At 42.4% G+C, this 24647-nt stretch overlaps 1 protein-coding gene across 9 annotated transcripts in view; it reads right to left on the reverse strand.

Moving 5' to 3' along the window:
• Positions 1 to 24647, reverse strand: part of NFIB (nuclear factor I B) — a 230636-nt gene that overhangs the window by 172647 nt on the left and 33342 nt on the right. Inside the window, exon 3 of one of the 9 annotated variants that reach the window (XM_040631447.1) lies at positions 8800 to 8822. The exons of 7 other annotated variants lie outside the window; for them this stretch is intronic. In XM_040631447.1, coding sequence (XP_040487381.1) covers positions 8815 to 8822 — 8 coding nt within the window. In that variant the 3' untranslated portion in view covers positions 8800 to 8814. Of the gene's footprint in view, positions 1 to 8799; positions 8823 to 22248; positions 23838 to 24647 lie in introns of those variants that run through there. One more of the 9 variants, XM_040631446.1, reaches the window with a different exon arrangement.

The following is a 24647-nucleotide window of genomic DNA, read 5'->3' on the forward strand; positions in this document are numbered from 1 at the left end:
GGAAGGAAGGAAGGAAGGAAGGAAGGAAGGAAGGAAGGAAGGAGGGAGGGAGGGAAGAAGAGGAAGGGAAGGGAAGGGAAGAAAGGAAAGGAAAGGAAAGGAAAGGAAAGGAAGATTCTTAAGAAGGAAAGAAAGCAGACAAAAAAAATTATTTTTACATCAATGCTTCATAATTTTCATTCATTCCATCCATGAAGAAAGTATAGGCAGACTGGCAACAACTTCAAAGCCAACGCTATCACCAGTTATTCAATCAAAATCAGGTGCTATAGTTAGCTTTCCCTGATGCTTATTGCTCATCTTTGACTATTCAACTTGTCTTTTGTCCTGGTCTTTTATTCCCTTCTCAGATGCATCATCATATCTTACCTCTAACATAACATCTTTAATGAACTAACAAATGTTTGAAAGAAAGAAGCTTGCTTGATACAAGTTCTTTGGTGCTAAGGGACTCAGCAGTCACCATCAATTAGATTATAGCTGGATAATTTGACAGTTTGCAAGATGATTGTTTCTGGGAAGGCTGGAAATGCACAGGGAGAGCATAGCAGCCTGTGGGTGCATGGTTTTCTCTGATGAACACAACACATCCCCCCAAAATCCCAGAAATAAAAAAGTCAGGGAGATCTAGATTCTTTGGATCCCAATGAAATACTATACAAATAAAATGTGTTAAGTCAGGTTGTCTGAAACTCTTGGGAGAATTAGTAATACCCTGGGAGCTGCCTCTAGATATCTTCTAGGAATTAGCACCATAAGTACAAATCTCTCAATCCAACATTCAAGGCTCTTCATGAGGTAGCCTCAATCTGTTTTCCCCATGTGGCACCCTGCTGCCCGGTGCCCACCTCCCACCCATAAGTTGCATATTCCAGCCACACTGCCTAACTTCTCACGCATTTTCCTGCCCTTTCACTTTTGGCCATGCTGTTCCCCTGGTCGAAATGTCTCCCACACCCTTCTCAAAACCCGTCGCTTGAGGTCAATCAAAAATACCACTTCTCCAAAGTTGCTCCTTCCTCCCCCACAACCAGATGTGAGCCAGCCCACTGCATCTCAACAGCCCCCCATTTCTACTTGTCTTAGAGACCGACCCGACTTGGCTTTGCGCTACTTACTGATCTTATCTCCCCCACCAGACATAAGCATATAAGCATGGAGACGTGCGTCTTCAGGGACCTGCGCTCAATAATTGTTTGCTGATTTGAAGTGAACTGATGAGGCTAATTTATTTTACAGGACTCCAGTGCATTGGTTCTCTAATAGCTGCTCAAAGGCCTTCCAGGGATCCAAAAACTCATCTGCTGTAATGTCGGTGTTGTTTATAATAACACCAGGTATCAGAGATAAATAACTGAATTATCATATGTTTATTAATCTCACCAAGAACAGAACCGTTTACCTCTTCACTGGAATAAGGTTTATTTTGCTTTCCGTCCTTGGTTGGGACTCTGGAGCAGGGGGTAGTATACAGGTGTGTGCACCTGTTCATGTGTGTATATGTGGGTTAACAGTCAGGGGCTGGGGGGCTAAGTGATAACAATGACCTTTCACCCCTCCTGAACTTCAGACAAAAACATTTAAGCTACAAGCCTTGACATATTAGCATATGAAAGTCCCAACCCGGCTTCCAATTTTCAAAATGAAATGAATTTGGCTGAACCATCAGGAGTAAACTCTTCGGTACTTTTTCTTCTGCAACTGCCGAGAAAGAATTTTGCTGAATTTGTTGAACATTCTGCTTCTAACACTTTAACTGCATATCTTTAGTGTAAGACCACGTGGGGACTAAATCTCAACTGTAAACTTGCCAATGACTTTGAGCATTGACAATAAAGCAATGGCTTTGCTTCCTATTCACAAATAAATGGGTATACAGTCAATGCCTCAGGGGGTATGAAAACCTTCCTAGTCACCAAGCACGATACAAAAGCACAGGGTGTACTAATGGCGTGTTACATGTGGTAAGAATCAGATCGAACATTATAACTAACATGGACATGTACCTCAACTAAGGTATTTTATAGGTAGTAACAGATTAACCCTCCTACCATCCTTTAAAAAGATAAAAAAATTTTGATGCATTTTTATTGATGAAACAGATGGAGTGTGGAGGCTTCACAAGGTCATTAAAAGTTACCTTTAAACAACACAGCTCATCGATGAGTCTCGGTGTGTTTTGTAGGCATTTAATTGACAGGGAGAATGCCATATATGCAAAAGGATCCAGTGACGGCCAGCATGCCTTTCCAAAACTTCTAGTTCAACTGTATCGTATTCAAGTTAGCTCCAGATTCCAGGGGCGTTTTAATCCCCTCTATATGGCTTTATAGAAGGAGCGAAGAAGCACACACATCTTGGAATCAAAGCACCTCATCTAAACCCACCACCAACTGGCTGTGTGATGTTGGAAAGTCCCTTCACTTCTCCCTTGGATGCAAAGTGAGGCCAATACGGTGCCTGCCACCATACGGCTGTCGTCCGGATAAAACGAAACATTCTATGCAGCTTCTCTTTTACCGAAAGCATTCATCTTGACCTACTTCTGCCGAGGCCTCAAACCGACGAAAGTATCCATCGAACTCGAGAGGCTGAATTAAACGTGATAAAAGTCTTACTAATTTTTTTGCCTTAATTACTCAGCTTTCATGTTTCATCTCAAATCCAAAAGCCGTTACAGAGGGGAAAATGTGGCCAGGAAAAAAAATTATTAACCATAAAGCCATTCTGCATTTTGGAAATAAATGTATGTCCCTAAAAATTTTAACTGAGCAAGTTCCCCTCCTTTAAACAAAACAAAACAAAACAAAACAAAACAAAAACGCTTCCGTTTGATCCACACTACTGATATAAAAAGAATGAGATAGAAGAAAAATCAGGAAAAAGGGAAAAACTCATAGAAAGATGCAGAGAAAGAGAAAGAAAGGGCCGTGAAATATAATATTCCTATTCCTGCCTCCAGTCCTCTAACTTCCAAAAAAAAAGAGAATATTCAGACCATTAAAATATTTTAGAAACCCTAGCCTGTTCGGCGGCCAGTTGCAAAACCATGAGAATCGTAGTTACTTAATCAGCAAGAGCTCGTGAAATTGGACGCAAAGTGACAAGACCGATTGGGAGAGAAGGGTGAGAGGGACCAAGTGGGGGGTGATTCGCTCCCCAGCGCACCAGAGGCCCACTGTACAGCCTGACCGACAGCTCGGCATGCTCAGGTGGTTGGCTTCCCAACCCTCCTGCCCTCCAGACAGCAACGGGAACTAAGCCCCCATGGCTTGGCTGGCCCCAGCTTTGCCACTATCTCAGCGCTCCCCTCAGAACCAAGCAGAGCTGCGAGTCAAGCTGCCTTTCTGGGGCCTCGCAGCAGGAGCACCCGGAGGAAGGGCCCAGCTGGTGACAAGAACTCAGACATTTCTGAAGATGAGACAGTGGTGCCTCAAGGTTGGGCACTCAGGGCTCCAAAGCCAGACCCAGTTCTGGTTCTAAACCTGACTTGGACACCTAAGAGTTGTCTGGCCTTGAGCAAGTTGGTTCAACACACAGCCTCTGGTTCCTCACCCCTAAAACGGGGATAAAAGCAAGGTTATTGTGAATACGAAATGAGTCAACACGCATCTATAACTGAATACAGACCAAGAAAGTGGGGAACACCGGGGGCCCTGCTGTGCCTCATCCCAGCTACTGTGCAGCTAACAAGAGCGGGTGAGATACCGAGGTGGCTCTTGGAAGAGCTGGATGTGGGACCGTGAATTCCGGCCTCCCCAGTCCATGTTTGGTGCCCAATGAATAAATAAAGCCTCCAAAACCTCTGAGCAATAAAGAGACAACTCCAGAGATGAGGTCTACAAGCGCACTTTCCATGGTGTCTTTATCTTTGAATTTATTAATACGCATAGGCAGGATTATTCGTAGTAGTGCTAAAGGGAGATAAGATTTTTAGAAGGGACAAGTTTGGTTTTGGTGTTTTTTTTTTTTTTTAAGAACATGTTATCAGTATCTCCCATAATGAGGTTTTCTTTAAATCGTGCGATTTACTAAACTGAACAGCGTGGGCTTTCGTCCCCCCATTTATGTTTTTAGTGTCGGTAGCTTGTTGCTACTGTCAAGCATCTTGAGTGTTCTTTTATGGACGTAGTAAGCTGTAAAAGAACCTCTTTGATGACTCATTTTAGAATATAAATTCAATGGAAGCAAAGGTACAGCTTGTCATTACTGAGAACTTCCATTCAGAGCTACTACTTTTATAAATGCTCTGATCTAGCAGGGCGATTGATTCCAACATGCAATTTAGCCAACAGGCTGTTTAACCTTGGATGCTTATTAGTAAGGGAACAATGCTTTCAGGATTATGCTGAATAATTCAGCCCTTCCAGTCAAAGAGTTTTGCTGGTGGGTGAGAACACGATGTTGTCTATGCATCTAAGAACATTTCTACACATCTGGGGCACGTGGCCCTGAGCTGCCTTTCCAGATCTGTTCTCCGAGCCAGGTCTCCCTTCTGCCATGGGACAAGGACGTGGCATCAAACTAGCCCATACTTCTTGGTTCGAAACTGATGAGGTCTCACTGCCATACGCCCTGTGAATTCTCTCTCTGCTGATGCTACCCTCAATGTATGTTTTATTTGCCCCTGGATACTTTATGATGGAAACCATTCCAAATGAGATTTTCCTGAACATTCAGGAGGAACTAGGAAATGACTCGGAGAAAGAAGCCCACCAGATATTTTTTATCTTTTCTATTTTTAACTTTTCTATTATGCTGTCATTTCCAAAATACTTTTTTTAAAAAGTTTACACCATGGTCTCATAAGTCAGGTTAGTGTGGATACCACTGCATTTTAAAGCAGGTCATGTGGAAACGTTATAATAATAACAGAGGTAAACACACATGTACACATACACATTCACACAAACACACCCACTTGCTCAACCTGACACTGGGTCCCAGGACCAACACACGGTCTTGGACGGCTCCTCCCACTGCACCTTCCTCCGAGGATCTGCCTTCATTTGGGCTCATATGGAACACGAGCATTGCCCTAAACCATGTTCTAGGGTTCACGAAATAGTCATGACGTTCTGTCAAGGTGGAGGAAGAGTTCTATAATCAGATTTGTAGTTTTGCTGAAAACAAATCCGAGTCACAGGAATGTAAGGCTGGAGTGAACCACTGGCATTTCATAAACCAGGCCATCCAGTCAACAGCCACATCTCAGAGTGAACCTGTTGTTCTCTCTTTATTCATTGTTATAAATTTATAAAGTGATAACATTGTTTCTTTGTGTAAAAAATAAAAGGTCACTGGAAGAAAAGCCAGTTGCCTATGTTGGTGACAGAAGCAAAGAGAATGTTAAGAGAACTGTATACATGGTGGTGCTTGGCCAAAAACAGATACCTGGGCAGGAAATTATATTCCAAAGGGCTACCTGTAAGTTTAGGAACCCATGATCATCCCTGAATAAATCTCTCACACATGTCAAGGGGATGTAGATGATAGATAGATAGATATAGATAGATAGATAGATAGATAGATAGATAATCAAAATGGCCTAAGTGCCTACATACTTGGAAATGCACAGTAAGTGACTGTGAGCGGCCCTTGAGCAAGATCTTATATTATGTACAATGGACGAGAAGTTTTTCACACAAGTGGGGACCCATTGGCTTAGGCTCTGGGAAGAGGGGCCCAGGGACATTGTGACATATTACTGTCAGAAAGCTCTTCTCTCTCAATGGTATTAATGAAAACCAGACACTTTAGTTGACTGGGGTTGAATGTGAGAAGGAGGCCTCCAATACAGCACCTGGACAGATTCACAATGGTTTGAGATTAGCTTCCATAGAACGGTCTCTGATGGCACTTTAAAGTGGGAAGCTCTGGAGGGAGGGCTCTCATTAACAGGTGTAGAGCTCTTGAATCCTGAGAGAACCTGCAAGACACTGCAGTAAAGAGAACAGGTAGGGAGGAGCCCCAGTGCAATGAGATAAGTGAGGCCCCATGAACTTCAGAGACTGGGGTCTAGTTATCTTCTAGACAGTGAAAACTTAAGGCAATGGGACCTCCAAGAAAACCCTCTGGTCTCCTAATTCCAGCTCCTTGGGGTGCTTCAGCATTGTAGGATGCACCACAGGCCCACCCGAGTGTTGGCCTCAGATTACCCTGGACATCAAGAAGCGTGTCCGGGGGGGCGCCTGGGTGGCACAGCGGTTAAGCGTCTGCCTTCGGCTCAGGGTGTGATCCCAGCATTATGGGATCGAGCCCCACATCAGGCTCCTCCACTGGGAGCCTGCTTCTTCCTCTCCCACTCCCCCTGCTTGTGTTCCCTCTCTCGCTGGCTCTCTCTCTCTCTGTCGAATAAATAAATATTTAAAAAAAAAGAAAGAAAGAAAGAAAAAAAGAAGTGTGTCCAGGGGTGTCTGAGTGGCTCAGTCAGTTAAGCGTCTGACTCTTCGTTTTGGCTCAGGTCATGATCTCAGGGTTGTGAGATCAAGCCCTGTGTCTGGCTCTGTGTTCAGAGGGGAGTCTGCTTGGGATTCTCTCTTTCCCTGTCCCTCTGCCCCTCCCCACTCATGCTCTCTTTCTCTGGAGGAAAAAAAAAAAAAAGGTGTCCAAAGTCTGCAATTTAAAATCATGTAAGTATCCTTTCAATTCGGGCTCTTTAGTTTATGGAGCTTTTGTAAAACCCCTTTGTCACTTTCTAAAGATTTATTTTTACTGGGCTCCAGGAAGGATCATCTAACTGTTCCCCAAATCTCCCTAAAATCTCATGGTGCTTCAAATACTAGGAACTTTCCCCTCCTCTCTAGAGTTTTGAAGACAGCCACGGAAGCCAGCCAATAAGAAAAGTCGCTTGCGTGCAGATGCATGCTGTTAAACCTTTCCCGCTGCACAACTAAGGCTACGTGTAGGTGTGTTAGTCAAGCACTGAGACTAGTGCTGAGACTACAGCTGATTTCTATAGGGAGTGACCTGCAAAATGTAGGGTTTTGCAGGATCGATTAGATCCTGCCATCTGGAAGACCACTCACGGATCTGTCTTCTGCGCGAGGTTCAGTGGGAGGCCCAGTGGACCTGCTTTTTCTGAACTCGTGGGCAATCAGCTCAGGATGCTACACAGACAGTGACAAAAGGTAGCTGGCCTCGCTGATTCCTGCCTCTCCACCACAGGATATCTTGACCTCTTAATGGCGAGAAACACTTGGGTATACCAGACTGGTGGGATCAAGGAAAGGGGAAAAAAAAGGTCAAGACCACAGAATTTAAGACTGAAGAGGAGGGGCGCCTGGGTGGCTCAGTCGTTAAGCGTCTGCCTTTCGCTCAGGGCGTGATCCCGGCGTTCTGGGATCGAGCTCCTCCGCTGGGAGCATGCTTCTTCCTCTCCCACTCCCCTTGCTTGTGTTCCCTCTCTTGCTCTGTCAAATAAATAAATAAAATCTTAAAAAAAAAAAAAAAAGACTGAAGAGGAAAGCTTGATGAGGGGGAGAGAAAAGGAACTCCAAAGCAGCCACATCCCAAACTGGTTCGAAAGTAACTATAGACCGTTCACATCACATGTCAGCCTCTAACAAGGAGGTTTGGTTGAGTTGATCACGTTTGTCATTTTTCACGCACCTACACGGTTCACCCGGATGAACTGCGCCTTCTTTCACGGGGCTCCTCCCTCTTGCCGCTTTCCCCACCCCGCCTCCTGAACACGGGCCCCCGATCTGATGGGCTATTTCAATCCTGCCTTTGATGAAGAGGGTCAGCTTGGCACCCAGGTGATTTCCTTGTAGATTTAGAACATTTACTTTCTTCCTGCTGGATCCCTCTCAGAGATACCATCAAACCTCTACCTACGCAATTAGTTTTCACAGGTGGCTGTTTTGCCTCCAGTAAAACTCCTTTCTTTCTCCTTCTGCAAGTCAAAGCAGAGCGAATGCACATGAAAACATTTCAGATATGAAATAAACACTTTCATAAAGGCAGCGATGATGCAAGGCTTCGTTCGGGACTGACCCAAACTACAGAGCCAGGATCAAAGTTGAGGAGGAATCGCTTCTGGGAGAAGGAGCAGACTGAGATTTGCAGGCTGGACATGGGAAAGGGAAGGGAAGCCACAACTGATGCTGGTTCATAATCGCTAGGGGTTTCCTGAGGTTGGTAAACACTGACTGTTGAAAGTCTGCGCTCACCATGCACACACCTGAGAGGGGGGGACAAAGATGTTCCTCCCCAGGAATGAGGCAGTCCTTTCATTCTTTGTTTGGTTCCTGTTGCACCAGAATGGTCTCTACACCAAACTAGAAAGTTGTGAGAGGTAGTTGTTTCTCTGGTCCTTAGCCTAGAAGAAAGTTCCAGTGTTAGAGGCAGCCATTTGCAAAGGAAAAAAAGGTTCAATGTCGACATAAATCCCTTAAACTAAACATCTGTTTAAACGGTTTCTAGGTCAGGGGTCTAAAACTGTGACACACCAGGGGTGCAGACATGATTTCTTTCCCAAGGTCTCCAAGTACCGCGGCGTGCACAAGCCCGCAATATTGTTTAAACATCTGGCCCGCTTCCCCCAAAGAAAAGGGCTGAGAGGGCGGGTTGGTGTGGCTTTTTGTTTTAACCTATAACATGATTTTCTTATTTGTACAGCCTCCAAATAAACTACTGTTAAAACAAGGTGGGTTTTTTTCCTTTAATGTATTATTCAAAGGTACACGTTCCAACGGCATCTTGAATGGCACGAAGGCTGCAAACTCAGGGATGTGCGTGAAGAAATGGTTGCCATCGATCCTTCCCTGTGAAGAAAAACTCTTCCAGAATTCCTCGTTTCCACATTTTCCTTCATTGCTCTGACAAAATAAAGCACGTACCCTTATTTTTGAGTCATTTTCTGTACCTTGTATTTGTCTATGCAAGAAAGACGGTGTTTAAAATATGAAAACATAAACTCATCCCAACACAATGGGGAGAAGGGGGTGCAGCCTCCCCAACAGCCTGGTTCAACCCCTAATACATGTGGGATTCAACACTGGTGACCACAAAGGGCTCTAAGTGACCACACACAGGTTCGCTGCCCAGAATTCTCATACTCACAGCTCAAATCGCCCAAAGAATTTGTGTTACGTATTCATTATGAAGAACAATTATGGACCTACACTATCACCTTCATGACTGAAGAGCTTAGGAACAGGAAGAGGGAAAGGGAGCCCCAGACATACAGAGTAGCCTGTTCAGTAGAAGGGGGGGAAAACGTACAATCTATGAACCCAATCACCAGGGTTTATGCTCAGGGATTGGTAATTACTCATTCCCGCCAAACCCCCAAAACTATTACTGTGCCTATGTTATGTCTCTGCTCCCCGAAACATGCTGGAGGTTAAAAGGCAATCCAAAAAAAAACTGAGTTCAAGCGAGAAGGAGTGATTTTGCTGACATAGGGTAGAACAATACTCCATGCTTGTCAAATATAATAAAGGGATTAGAGTTTTGTTTTGATTTATGTTAATGCACAGAGGAAGAAAGGAGACAAACTCCAAACATCTTGCCTCTAGCCCAGACTTCCGGCCTACGGGAACAAATTCTCCCAAAGAACATTAGAGAAAAACAGAAGTGGCCCACTTAAAACCGACCAAAAAGAGAAGCAAGTAGATATTCCCACAAATACTAGATATATGTTCTATTTCAAAAAGTCAAATGCTTTTTGCCTCCCTCTCTGCTTCCAGGAGAGGTGATCCATTACACACCTCCTGCCTTTTCTGCTCATCCTCTCAACAACCACTCTTCCATCCAGGGAAAGCTGTTTCTATACTTAGGCCATTTTTTTACAATTCGAAGTGTATGCCCAATAAATAATGTTGTCGGAATAAAGAAAGTGACTGGAAGAGGTTTAAATAATATTACCAAAATAGAGAGACCAAAGGAACCCTACTGTCTGTGCACCTAGACCATGCATCTTGCCATGGTTTCTTCGGGAAAGTAAAAACGATCAGTGATGACTTTTTATGCATCCGAGGATTATCCAGTATATAATAAGACAAACATTTTCATTAATTATCCAAAGGCTCTGTTTTGCTACATCTTCTCCTACAACGTTACATAGATACTCTTTCCTGGATCTGTCTTATTTCCAACAGACTGTATTTGTAGGGGATGGAGAAGAGAAGAATTTCAAACAATCCTGAAAATATAAATTTGAAAATTCCAGTCAGAGAAGGTCGGGGCCAAGAAGAAACTTGAAAGGAAATCTGGGCTATCCCTCCACCGGAGGCAAAGCCACACCTACAGCAACCTAGGCAGATAATCATCTAATCTAATTCAAAAATAAATCAGGTTCCATAAATTCCCTCCCTAATGCATTCCTGTGCCTGACACCCTTCTCCTGGTGAAATTCCTTTTCAGGCTGAGCCTAAGCGCATTCAGTCGTTATCGATTGTGTTACGTGAGTAAAAAGGCAGATTTAGTGGACAACGCAAGCAGCTCTGTAAGATCAGTCGTAAGAAATTACCGATCAGCAGTGATCGGTTTCGGCTAGGTAGATCTGGGTCCCAGCAACGCCCTTTGGATCGGGATCCAGAGCAAAGGTAGAGGCTTCCATTGCGTGAATCGGACGTTATATACCATACTTGCAACTAGGAACATCTACCACCCAACTATCCATCTGTCTACAACCCATAAACAGTATCCAGCTACAAGAAAGATGTTATGGACTTAATGTTTGTGTACCCCCCAACACATACCAAAATTCGTATGTGGAAGCCCCAGCTTCTGGTGTGATCCTGTTTGGAGACAGGGTGTCTACGGAGGTACTGAGGATCAAATAAGGTGATAAGGGCGGGGCCCTAATGTGATAGGGTTAGTGTTCCTCTAAGAAGAGAAAGAACACTGGAGATCTTGTTTGGTCTATCTCTGCCAGAGTGAGGACACAGTGAGAAGGGAGCCGATAAGCCAAAAAAGGAGGCCTCAGAACAAAACATCCTTGCCTACACCTTGATCTCAGACCTCTCAGCCTCCAGAACTGTGAGAACTAAGTAGATGTTGTTTAAGCCACTCCGATGTTTTGTCAGGGCAGCCGGAGCGGACTAAGACCATGATGTACCGTGAACACCACCGTCATGACTCCGAGGCCCTCTCTGTAGACGCTCATCTGTCCTCTCCTAACATCTCTGACACAGCACCCCTCCCACTTTCAGGATGACTCCTTCTAGTTTACTTATTCACTTAGCACACGTGTGCTGAGCAGCGGCTCTGGGGCAGGCATGGAGCTACATGCTGGAGATACACGTGTTAATGAGTTTACAGCGTAGTGGGGAGAAGGAGAACTAAAGAAGCAATCCCAAAACTATGTGGTAAGCCCTATGACAGGAGAGTACAGAGTGCTGTAAGAGCTCATACGAGAAGCAACCATCTCAGAAAAGGGTGGGGGGACCAACTTACTACAATAGAAAATGTCTCAGAAGGACCCAGAAGGAAGAATCACCGTGAGGCAGCTGAAGGATGGAGGATGGGGGTCTTGGTTAAATGACAGTGTACAAAGGTCCTGGGCTGGAAAGTGTGGGTTCCTCTCCCCTAGTCACTCACTGTAAACATCCCTCAAGGGTCAGCTGCAGCCCCTCTCCAAAAACCTTCCTTCCCCTGGCAGCCCCACTGACTTCCAAGTCCTCAGCTATGCTCGAATCTGTATTCCCAATCATAACCTGCCTCTTGTGCTGTAAGCACTCTTTTTAATTGGCTGGTCATCCATTCGGCAGGGCATGGGACCAACAGCTTGTCTAAAACCCAAATCTTTTACCGGGCCTCAGATCTGTTCTTCCTCTTGTACGGCCTCAAGATTCACCCAGGGGAGCAGACCTCTGCCCTCTCCCCACCCTTCATGCCCATCCAACCCTCAAGGTCTAGCTCCTCAGTACTTCCAAATTCCTGTCCATTCCCACTGTTCCTGCTCTCAGTTGGATCCTAAGCATCAAATTTGAGGGCTGATTTTTTTGTACAAGTAAGGACTTGACACTTCGCTTAATGGAAGGCGGCAATAATCCACTGATGAAAACACAAAATTCAAGGGACGAAGGCAGACACAAAGTAGAGATACTATCCTAGAATCCCAACAGAGAGAAACAGACAAATGAGCACACATTTTGAGTTTTGAGCTTCCTGGTGCCCTGGGAAAAGGAGAAAACCAGACTGATGACACAATTCTCCTTATAGGATAAAAAGAGGGATGTCAATAAATCTGTTGCCTGGCAGCGATTTCTCAGAAAACCGGATTAGTGGGAGGTGAATAAGGGACACTGAAAAACATCACAGGAAAAAGTAGCCTTTCTGTAAAACGGGCAAAGGTCTTCCATATATGGATCTTGTACATATAAGATATTTCCTAAATATTTCATTTACAGTGAGGCTCACCTAAGACTAAATCAGGATTCCGCAAGTGCAGTCTATACCGAAATACAGTGAACCGCTTCGTACAGATAGCTTTCTGATAATCCTGAACGGTTAACCTGTCCCTGAGGTTATCTCTGTAAGTGCAAATGCCTCGAAAGGACTTTTAACCAAGGCTGTATTCGTAAGTGAGGTCACAAATTAGTACCAAAAATACTATGATATTAAGCTACTTATTTTTTCATATTTCATTCCAACAGAAAGGCTTTCCCCGAGAAACTTAACAAAGACCTCTTACCCAATCTCCAATTTAACCTACACACTTGCATCGTATCATTCTATTGGCTGCCTCCTAGCAGGCAGGCCAATCTGCAGTCACTTACTTATTAATTTGGTGGTGGTGGTTTGATCGATCATTCTCCCCCAAGATAAGGTAAGCTCCCTGAGGCCAGAGGTCATGTCTGGCTTGTTGACTACTGTATCCACAGCCCTTAGAAATGTCACTGGCATGCAGCAGGTATTCAATAAATTTTTTTAATCATTGAGATGAATAGACATGTCGTCCATGGTTTTTGCTCTAAATCTTTATATGTTGTACCCCCTATGTGCGGAGAAGACAAAGATACTATTTTACATGAGAATGTAAAAGCGTGGCTTAAAATGCCTTCCTCTCCTAACTCCATTTTTCTCTTCTCTAATCCATCCTCCATTTTGCTGTCAGGGTTGTCTTCTAAAAGGCAATCTGATCATAACTGCTCAAACACTTCAAGAGTTACCCATTGGAAGCTCTTCATCATGGCAGCTGAAGCCCTCTGCAACCCTAACATGTCAGTCTACTCTCTTACAACTCTCCCCGCTCCCCCTCCCAGATTTGCTCATGAAGCTTTGCCCACTCGCCCTATCCATTCCCAAAGACACCTTTTCTTACGCTATTCCCAGCCTCCAGGACCCCCATTCCTCACATTCATGTCTGAGGAAACTGTACTCCTTTTTCAAGCACTTTTCTTGAGTCACTGAGCCTTCACTGACTTCTCGTGAATGACTGAATCCCCTCTTGTGCATGCCAATGGCACTTTTAGCTGCCTGTATGGCATCGTCCATCATGTTTTATATGATATAGGTGGTTAGCTTTCTGTTTCCATTACTAGATTAGATTATAAACTTGAGATGAGGGATCGTTGGAATTATTGGTCTTTGTATTTCCCCAACCTTTAGCACACAGCAAGGCATACAGTAGGCACTAAACAAATGTTCATTGGATTAAACATCTGCATAATTTGAAGAACTACAGAGGCATTGATGGTGGTTGCTCTGGATTTCAATTTTTTAAAATATTTCGTTTATTTATTTGAGAGAGAAAGAGTGAGGGAGAACATGAGAGAGGCAGAGGGAGAAGCAGACTCCCTGCTGAGCAAGGGAGACCCATATGGAGCTTGATCCTGGGACTCCGGGATCATGACCCAAGCCAAAGGCAGATGCTTAACCAACTGAGCCACCCAGGCGCCCCTGGACTTCAATTTCATATAGTTGAAAATCCAGATACAGCAAAACCGTTTACTGGAATAGAGGTTGAATTAGTACCCACTTTACTAGCCAGCAGTGTCATATTAGTAATTGTTGCATGCAGTTCTCCTGTTGTAGGAAAATTATTTAAGTTCCAGCATAGAAATGCTCATTTTTTCCTAACAATGACTCATGTTATGAGGTGCTCTACTATATTAAAAACAGTTTTACGGACGGCGTCCGTAGACTGACCTTTTATTTTTCTTAACCTGACATCACCTATAACACTGTCTCTCTTTCTGTGCATATTTAAAATGATTCAGGGACTTTTTCATCCTCCTTCGCTGATAAAAAGACAGGCATTTTTCAAATGCTGCCTCAAATGTGACACTAGGGTTTTTTTTCCCTCTTTTTTAACATTACAGAATACCGAAAACCTTATATTTGAAGAAGTCTTCTAAGTACAAGTTTCAGAGCTATAACTGTGCCATTTCTTCATTACTTTCCGTACTGCCCCCCCACCAAGATTCAGTTTGCCAAATTACGACATCATTTCGAAAAGTACTACCAATCAGCAGAGACGGCAATGAATGAATTCTTCCGTATGCATCTGTCAGGCTATTGAGCGATAAAGCATACAGGCTAGGAGAATGGTATTGAGACATATGTGTTCTTACCATCTGCACACGTTGCAGCAATGCATTTCACACATAAGATACGTCTGAAGCCTCATTTTACACACGAAGAAGAAAAGCATTCATGCCAACCCCCAGCACAATCCACGTCACGTCGGATTCACAGTTGGTGGCTCTATGTTACTTTATGTTACATATGCCTGTATGTCCAGAATTTTTTCTTGTGAAAAACGATGTAGACATAAAATCAGACATCTCCTTTAGTCGGAGGATACCGGCTTTCATTACGCTACCAAAATCCCAGACACACGAAAACAGAGTATTAGGAAACAAATTTCAGTGCCTTCTCAGAACTCATAATTTTTACTTTAATCATGCCTCAAAACTAAAGAACGGAGAGGAAGTTGAACTGCATAAGAAAAACAAAGTGGCAAGCTATGTATGTTAATTTTGCATTACATATTTTGGAAGGGCAAATTTGTTATTTATACAGGTGCTACCTGACCTCTGTCCCACGAGTTATTCATTTTAACCTATTAATAAGCTACACTATAAACAACAATGAAAGTTACGTGACCTTGCACAGCTGTCTCAAGCCACTGTACTTCTAGCGTTAAGGAAACTGTGAGATGACCCTGTTGTCAGAACACACTAAATCTGTCTGAATCAGGGAAAACAAGACTTATTCTCCAAAGGCTAAAACAAAAATCCTGGGCAGACTTGCTGCTCCCACTGTACAGTTAGTTACCATTGTTATTTATTATTTATGATTTACCTATGTTTTTCGTATAAGCATTACAGGAAGCTTTTATGCTGCCTGTGGCCCGTAATCAGTTGCTTATTGCCAAGGGAAAGACTTTTTCCCCAGAAAGACAATCTGTGCACACACTAATTTGAAAGACAGGATAGGAGCTGCAAGTGTTTTAATAGCCCATTATCAAAAATTATCCCTTGGCTATAAAATCCCCAGACCATTGGCTTGAGATCAGCTCAAAGAAAAATGAGATTACAGAATTTAATCTAGTGAAGGGGAGTGAGAGATGAGTTTTAAAAAGCCTTAGATCACCAAAAAAAAAAAAAAAAAAAAAGGAGGCAGAGGACAGAAACAAGATCAGTTTAGATTAAACCCTCCACATGTTTACCTCATACAAATCTGACATGTTCCAAGATTGATTTTAATTTTTCAAAGTATGCTGTTAACTTTGCAACATTTTAATAAAGAGTGGAAAATGCTCAGAAAAAAAATTATATAGTGAGGTGACAGGAAACAAAACAGCATTTTGTCTTAAATTTGCACAACCTAATTTACAGCAATAAAGCAGAACCTATGAGTTCTGGTAAATGTCAGGGCCGTCATGTCCATTACATATGTGGGTAGGTATGAAGCAGAGTCTCCGTAGGCCCTTCAAAAATTGCACACAGCCGCTCTAATGCAAACCAGAAGTCTCAGACTGCTGGATGAACACTCCGATTCATTCCCATGTGGATATTTAGAGAGGGTCCCCTCCACCCCCACCCCATCCTCATTTATGTACATTTCAAGGGACCAACCCCAACCCGGGGCATGACCATGGAGGTGGCTCCTGAGAAGACAACGCCCACCACAACACAATGTGGCCCAGCCCCTGCAAAGAAAGCATCAGTCCTGTAGAGCCTCCCCCTCTCCCCACAACCTCTGCTCTCTTACATCTCCTCCCCCTTCTCCTCCCCCCTCCCCTCCCCACGAGCATCTGCCTTGCCCAATCTCGCCTGGGCCAGCTCCAATAACAACATCTGCTTGGCAGCTTTTCAAGCCCACGGATAGTTATCTAACTGAGGCTTTTGTGCTGTACTGTTTATTCTATGTGAAGAAATGCCTCCTTAGTTGAAAGAGTACTTTAGAAAAACTGTGCGGCTATTAGCAAGTGAAACACAAGGCTAATAACCCCCACCTGCTCATCAAATTAATTATGACATCTGAGTCATTATAACTCAGAAAGAAAACACGACTGCAGATTTGTCACATGTAGGAATAAACATGTATTAGGACCCGAAAAAAAAAATCAGACCAAGAGACTCAGCTGGACAAAACACATGCTTCCACCTTTCGGAGACCGGAATTATGGATCCTAGCTTTCCAAGTGAACGGACGGACAAGGACGAGCGGAGGGCCAGCCACACTACTGCCAAATGGAGCAAAATGAGATCAAGTCAGGGAATATGGAACCTCAAGGAAAACACTTAAGGAGTCCATAATAATTTCTTTAAACAAACCGAAACGCCATACAATGCCTTCCTGCAGAGGAAAATAGGCTGTCTAGGTTGAAGGCGACCCCATGTCATTTGGCCCATCTTAAATAATAGTCACAAAGACTCAGGATAGAGGATTTTCTCCCCTACATACAGAAGGATATTTTAGCGATGTCAGTGTAACAGTCTAGGGAAAAAGTACATTAAAGATGAAAACAAAAACTTGTCATGAAGTTATTTCACATTTAAAACTTGCAAGATGACAAGGCAAATTCCGTTCAGTAGCCCTAAAAACTAATACATTTAAAAGTCAGACATTTAATATTATATCTCATAGTTAACACTGTTTTGCCAATATTTCATAGTATGTAAAGTAGTAAGTTTTCATTACACGTTTTCAAGAAACTTAAAATCGCTACCAGTCTCTTATTCTTTCCATATATTTCTGGCATTTGCAACTATAACACATATTTTACAGTAGCCTATCCCTAAATTTGGGGAGATAAAATATTCTTTTCATTGTGCTTTAGAAGTGCAGGTAAATTTTAATTAAAGTAAATTTAAAAAAAAATAGAACATGAATTAATAGACGATGACCCATCCAATATAGCCACGACATTTTTCTCTGTTATTTTAAGAGAAATGAATCTCTGAAAAGATTATTTGCATGCATCACAATCAATCACTATTATTTCTAAAACACTCCTACTTAAATATTGGCAGCTATAAATGTGAAGTCTCTTCACACTTCTGCAATGTCTTCATTATCGAAGAAACTTTTTTATTGCTTTGCAGTCCTTGTGCTGCCGATCAGAAAACACAAATCCTTCCTTTAAAGCACGTTACTATTTGGTAAATGACAATAGCCCTACGATGTTTTATATCCTACCTCCAGAAAAGTCATCCCATGGTAGTAACAGCTATCACCAGTTCTTCCAAGTAAAATTTTTTCCATTCTCTTTTACAGAAGCAAAACCCACCAAAGAGTGCATTTTAACACAGGACATGTTATATTTATAAATCCTTCATATAAAATGAAAGCAAATCTCGGAAGCAGTACAATTACTTTTTCTCTGAGTAGAACAACTTTGTTTCAGAGTCTAGTGCTGAGTTGATTTATGTAAATGTGTTACTTAACCTCAACTTAAGATATAAATCCAGAGCAAACATAAGCATGGCAATCCTGACACTCAACTCTGCCAAATCAGAAGATTTAGCCAACCTAGACCAAAAATGAATTAAGATTATACTGAGAGTGTCAGTCCTAAGTCAAGAAAACAGGCACAGCCAGAGGAGACCAGGGAGATCACTCATTAACCAGCCAACAATGCTACAGAGCTTTTGTACGTCTGGGAAAACACGTTCCCAGTTTTCAACTCCACAGCAAACCAAGGCACTCTTTCTAAATGGGTGAATTTTCTGGGTTTTTTCCACCTCGTCGGTCCTGAAAAGAAACGCCGGTTCTCTGTTTATGATCTGCATAACTCTGCACATGTCAAACGGGAATAGGCCTTGCGTCTCTTAAGGTAAACGGACCAGTGCCCAAGGTGGAGGATCGACCTGGCTCGGAGGAGTTAATGCCTCCCTTCTGGGAATAACTTTCAAGTTGTTTTTTAACAACTGGTTCCCACAATTATTAAATTCCTTTACCATGGTAGGTAACAGTTATGTATTCCAAAGTACAACCATGGACAAGCCAGCAGCAGATTTCTGTTTGTGTCTCCTGAGACACACACACACACATACACACACACACACACACACACACACACACACGAGCTATAGCCTCGCTCGTGGGGCATGCTGTACAGAAGTCTGTCTGTCCAAGCCTGAAGAGTCAAAACGTTATTTTGTGGAAAATATCTTTAGCAAGTATCAGTATTATTGCCGGCCTGACTTTGAAAATTCTAGAGGCATGCCACAAAGAGAGCTACCTAAAATCCAGCAGTTCCCAGATCACACACAGTACAGAGATTCTCGTATTCACTTAATCTCAGCACGAATCTCCACCCCTACTTCCTTCCCAATGGTATGTGGTCTTGAAAACACAAATGTTCACGTTTCCTGAAGCTTAGCTGCAAAGGAAAAGTCCCCTCCCAAGAGGCAGAGCTGCATGCTTTTGGTGCCCCTGAAATTGTTCACTACAGTACAACATAATGTGACACTCACCACAATTAGCCCCAGGGAAACAGTCTTTTTTTCACCTCTGATGTCATATAATAGATAAGGCCGTGATCTGAGATCCTATCAGTGAGCCGTGTTATCTACAAACAAAGTATTTTAGGAAGAGTTTGTGAAGAGGGCCGCGATATCGCAAGGCTAATTTGAAGTGCCTGATGGCTAGTGTTGTTCTAAATTTCATCCTGACAAAATCCTGGCGAGCAGAAAGCAACAGATGCAAATTACTGGCCAGAAATTAGACAATTCAACATTTTCACCAGTAGTTCTTTATCCTCAGTAATCTTTTCCCTCTCATTGTCTCCCTCCCTTTCTCTGGCAGTCTTCTTCCACACACACACACACACACACACACACACACACACACACAGGAAGACATCCATTAATATTAAGGACAGTCTTCTGTAATGTTTTTCAGAATTTCTCAGGGGCTTAGGAGGGCCACAGCCATGCCAAAATCACAAGCTTTCCTCTCGTCAGAAGGGATGTCTTTTCAAAGCCCAGCCCTCATTTTTCAGTCTGATGTAAGTAAATTTACCTCTGTGTGCTGAGCTGAGCAGCTTTTCTTGGTTCTTTTTGTTTTTCTAATAGCTGCTGCTCTGGCGGAGCTATTCATTTCAAAGGGAAGTTAGAAGCATTCTTTACTCTTCCCCTTTTAGATTATTTGCAGTTACTGACTCTTCTGAAATCTTAGATTTGAACAGAAACCTAAAGCATAGCACCATTTTAAAACAGCAAATCACCAGCATTCCTGGGATCACATTTCCCCAGAACAAGTCTTCCATATGAGGCCCAAGAATTAAGTCTACATAGGCTGAAATTCACCAAATAAAGACGAGGCATTATCTTTTTTTTTTTTTTTTTTTTTTTTAAAAAAACCTGGGGCCGCCTCCCCTCTGATAGCATGCTGAGGGATAGTAATCTTCTGGAAACATTGTTTAAGCACCAGACAGGAGGTGGTGGAGTTACGTTCGCTTTTTAACTAAATTAACTGATTTCCCGAGAAAGTCAAATCAACTGTACCAAGGAGGTTAACTTTCAGAAACATTGTTCAGGCAACAAATAGATAGGGGATGTTTATTTTTTTCTTGATTTATTCCATGAGAAAGTCACATTAACTGTTCCAGACCATTAGGCTGATAAAATCTATGATAAAATCTGGAGGATGAACCATCACAAGAAGTTCCTAATTTGTCCATGCCTCCATCTACCCAATGGGCCTCAGTCTGCAAGGCGGACTTTGCTGTCGATCCTTCTGATGGCAGTTGTACATGGACTGGGCCAAGACTGCCTCTCTGCATACACCAAGCTCTGCAAATTCTTCATCTGTGTCACATATTGAGATGAGTAATCCAGAGTTCATTACTCTTCTGGTTATCTCATGTCAGCTTCTTCACCAGCCAACGTTTACCTGCCCTCATCACTGAACACACTTGACTTTGTAATGGTTTTGAGGTTTCGGCAATTGTCAATCTCAAAGTCAGAGCAGGAGAGATAATAGAGGGATATTAGTGCAGTTGGAGTAAACAGTGAGGAAAAGGTACATGGAGCCATGGTGAGGAAACACTGCCAGGCCAGGGAGGCTCTCGTGACTACCTCCTGAGTCACTCCATTCACCAGGATCGACACCTTGAAGAATAAGGCAAGCGCGTACAAATGAAAACCCTGCTACACACTGGGCCTGGGGGGTGCTTAAGTCTCTAGCATCTTAATTTCCTCGTTGTGCATATCTACCTGAAGGGGCTTGAGTGGGATATTATCCAACACGGCCTATCAAGGGTCTGATGCAAAACGAAGCAAGTAGTAGGAGGGAAAAGATTGCTGGGAGGGCTTTCAAATAGCACTACAAACAGATGAAGAGCCAGAACTAACTCCTTCTTTCCCTCCTTTCCCCAGCCCCTTTCCTGTTTCTTACAGTTATGTGAATTCGGTAATCTTAATCTATGTAATCCTATTATGCCTCAAGAAACCAAAGGATTAAAAGTTGCTGATGTTGAAATCCCCATTAGTATACCACAAACTTCCTTGAAACTAGGAAGAAAAAAAAAAAACTCACTGGTAGCCAAAAATGAAGCGTCTCTCAAATGTATATACAACAGCTCAACCAATTACCAGTATGCACCTGTAATGGGCGGAGATGCTCAAAAGACACCCATGGTTAGGTACTGCAGGTCCATTTTTTTCTTAAATTAAGCCAGAAAGTTCTCGATTTCCCCCATTCAATTTTTAAGTATGAGGTGGAAGCCAAGCATAGATTTTCCTTGGATCTGAAGCATTTGAAACGCAGTGGAAAAAACAGTTGGGGAAGAATCCTATAATGAGATGCCCCCCCCCCCCCCCCCCCCATGGGAACATTATCTCACTCAAACAGGATACATATGAAGTAAGATACTGTAAACAAAAGACAAAAGTGCTAAGTAATTTACAAATATAAAGCATAATTTAAACCCCTTTAAAAAACACTTAATAAGGAAATACATTAACATAATCTACATACAATTAGCTTCAGTAGGGCTTGCGATGCAAGGGATGGCGGGGAGATGAATGACTGAAAGGCGTGGATTTGTAATATTTACCTCCCTCAAAGAAAGCTGGAAGGTACAGGGTCCAGGGCATTATCTGTGGAGTCAGACAGGCTTTGGATTAATCCTGCCTTTGCCACTTCCTAGCTGTATGACCTTGAGCAGCTGATTTAAATTCTTTGAGCTCTGATTTCCTCATCTTTATATGAGGAATAATAGTACCCATCTTGTAAAGGAAGCTGGAATGTTAAAACAAAATGCTACACGTAAAAGCACTTGACTTTTAAAACGAAGATTCATGCAAGGGAAAGGGGACCACACCAAAGATTTCTTATGGACTCTGTCCTCCAATTGTCTTGATACTCTAACCCTCATGCAGTTACCTTCTAAATAACTTCACGTATCCTGGATTGAGTTCAAATTATATGCTTTTTTTAAGTACATATTTTCTATACCAAGCAGAAACCTGGCAAAGGAAAAATGCTTTTGTAAAAACCTTAGAAAAGAAGAATTTATCAACTTAGGAAATTTCTTCATGGTGCTACAAAGAATTTTTTCTTGTAACGAGTTACTCTTTGTGACCTACCAGTTAGAAAAAATCGAAACCTCAAAACACATTTTAAAAACAAACAGGATACTTTAACTTTCCAAAGTAAAGACTGTTGTAAAGATATGTTGTATTTGGAGGAGGATTTTTAAATAACAAGTCTGTACTTGAAAATAAAAGAGAAAGTAACTGGCCAATAAACAGCTTTATTTTTTTGTTTTCTACGATTCAGAATTTGAAAAGAAAATACATATGGTTAGCTGGCAGAATTTATTTTAAGCGTCTCCAGGCTATCTGAATGTGCACACATGCGTGCACGCAGGCGCGCGCGCGCGCGCGCACACACACACACACACACACTCTCTCTAAAATTTTTGAATCAATAAGTCATTTGGAAGAATCTCCAGAAGTGTGCCGAGGCATGTTTTTGGTGTTTTGCCAAATTATGTGCTTCTGTTTGTGGCTTTCAAATATGGATTAGACACACGCACAAACACGTACTATTTGGCAAGTAGCGACAATGGTCTAGTCTGAATTTAGTAATTTAAGCTTTTCATTAGTCCTCTTAGGTGAAAGAAAGAATTAACAACAACTTGTTTGAGCTCTATCTTTATATCCCTTTGTCATCCATTCTTGTTCGCTTGCCATAGATTGGAAGCCAAAGGAATTTCAGATGTCCTCTGAAGATAGACCTAAAGCAAGGGCTTCAAACGAGGGGTTCAAATGTCAAGTATATTTAAACTGGAACCTGAACTTTTGTTCGTTGTTATTCTAAGGCTATAACTCTGCTTTTTCCAAGTTCCCCATCGTACTTGAACATCCAGTGTGCCCTCTTTTTTTCTGATGAAAAAAATACAGAAATTACCCAGAGGTAAAAGGTCGCTTGAGAGTTCTGTGTTTCTCATGTCTTGAAATTATCAGACCCAGAAGTGGACTTGTACATGACGACGTGCTCACAAAGATGAGTTCATCCGCTGTGACCGTTTCTGGGAGAAGCTATGTCCTTGCTGCCCTGCTTCATACCACAGGCACTCCAAAAGTCAGAGGTCAGCTTTTCAGGACCATGAACCCTGGTGCTAAATTCAGAAACAATTCCAAAGCCAAGTTAATCCCAAATTCTGTCACAGCCATCCTGATGACCTGTATGTCTTTCTAATTAGGACCAATAAAGTAATCCTGATCATTGCCAGCCTTTCTCCGGATCACCTTAGAGAGCACCAAGGGGAATTCAGCTGACTGGTAGTCTTTGACATTTTCTTCTGTTTGCGGGTCAGAATGATCCTGATGTCCAGTAGAAAAGTTCACAGGAACCAAGAGGTAAAAAGGATTAAATGCTGACAGAGTGGTCCATTGTTAATGGAGTCCCCTGTGTGAAACTACAGAAAGACGAGTTTATACAGCTGCTGCTATTTGTCATAACATTGCTAACAAGATACATATGTTCGATCGAAGTCTTATTTTGGATCTCTGAAATTGGACAGTCCAATGGTCTGAAAGATATGTGGAGATCAACAAACACCACTATAGAGAAGGAGGACCCATGTATCCCCTCTGGATGTCTCCAAGGCCAAGGAAAGAAAACACGTGACCTTCCGAGTGAGCACAACCCAGAACGTGAGCAAAACAGGAAAAACAAAGGTAGGCTAGCAACTGGGGCAGGACCCTCCTGGCAGCAAAGTGTCACGTTTGGACTGTGTAGCACGGAACTGAGACCTTTAACCCCAGCGTGATTCATAAGTAGTGACTTTCTCTAAAGAAAGTAAAAAACTAGGACTGAGCGAAACTATTTCTAGTTAGGGCATGAGGTGAACCATGTCATCTGTCCCTTCCATCTTCCAGCAGTGGAAGTCGAGTCTGCTTAAAACTGTAGGCACACTGAGAAAAAAAAAAAAAAATGATTCAACCTTAGGAGATTTCCACTAAAACATCTAAGATAAGCTAAAAATCCAAAGTAAGCTCAATACAAAAATATTATCACTACTATGTATTAAGCAAGGTGTTAAGAATAGGTCAGATTTCATGTTCTCAGAAATTTTTCATTTGAGTGAGGAGAATAGAGAAAAATAATTATAAACATTTCTGTATATTCACACATACACGTGTGTGTGTGTGTGTGTGTGTGTGTGTGTGTGTGTGTATGTATATATATAGAAAGAGACGGTGAGAGAGAGAGGGAGAGCAATTAACAAAGCTCTTTCACACACATAGTCAAAATTAACACTCTGGAGTAAGTGCTAATCCCAGCACCATTTTACCGATGGTGAAAGTGAAGCTTTAGGTCTCAGTGACTCACAATGGAACCAAAAATGGAAGCCAGGTCTTCCCATGATGGCCCTTACTTCTTCTGTAATAACAGAAGACTTTCCTGCTTCCTGATCACCATGATAAAAAGAGTGTATCATGCCTGAAAACCAGGAATCCTATTTTCAATGTTAATAAATACATTCTCAAAGTTGCATCACCTTTCACACAACCATTTCACCTAAAACTCAACTGGTAAGGTTGGGAGCTTATTGAAAACCCAAATAAAGGGAAGTTAAGACTAACAGTGATCAGACTGTCTCCACAGAGAAGGCAGGTCCACGGGCTTCAAGGACACTTTAAGGAAAGAAAAGTTTTTGAAGCAGCAGGAACTGAAAAAACTTCTGTGAACAAAATATACATGCAGTTTGATGTAAGTTGCTC

The sequence above is a fragment of the Ursus maritimus genome, unplaced genomic scaffold (genome assembly GCF_017311325.1).
Source record: "Ursus maritimus isolate PB19 unplaced genomic scaffold, ASM1731132v1 scaffold_17, whole genome shotgun sequence".
Taxonomy (NCBI): domain Eukaryota; kingdom Metazoa; phylum Chordata; class Mammalia; order Carnivora; family Ursidae; genus Ursus; species Ursus maritimus.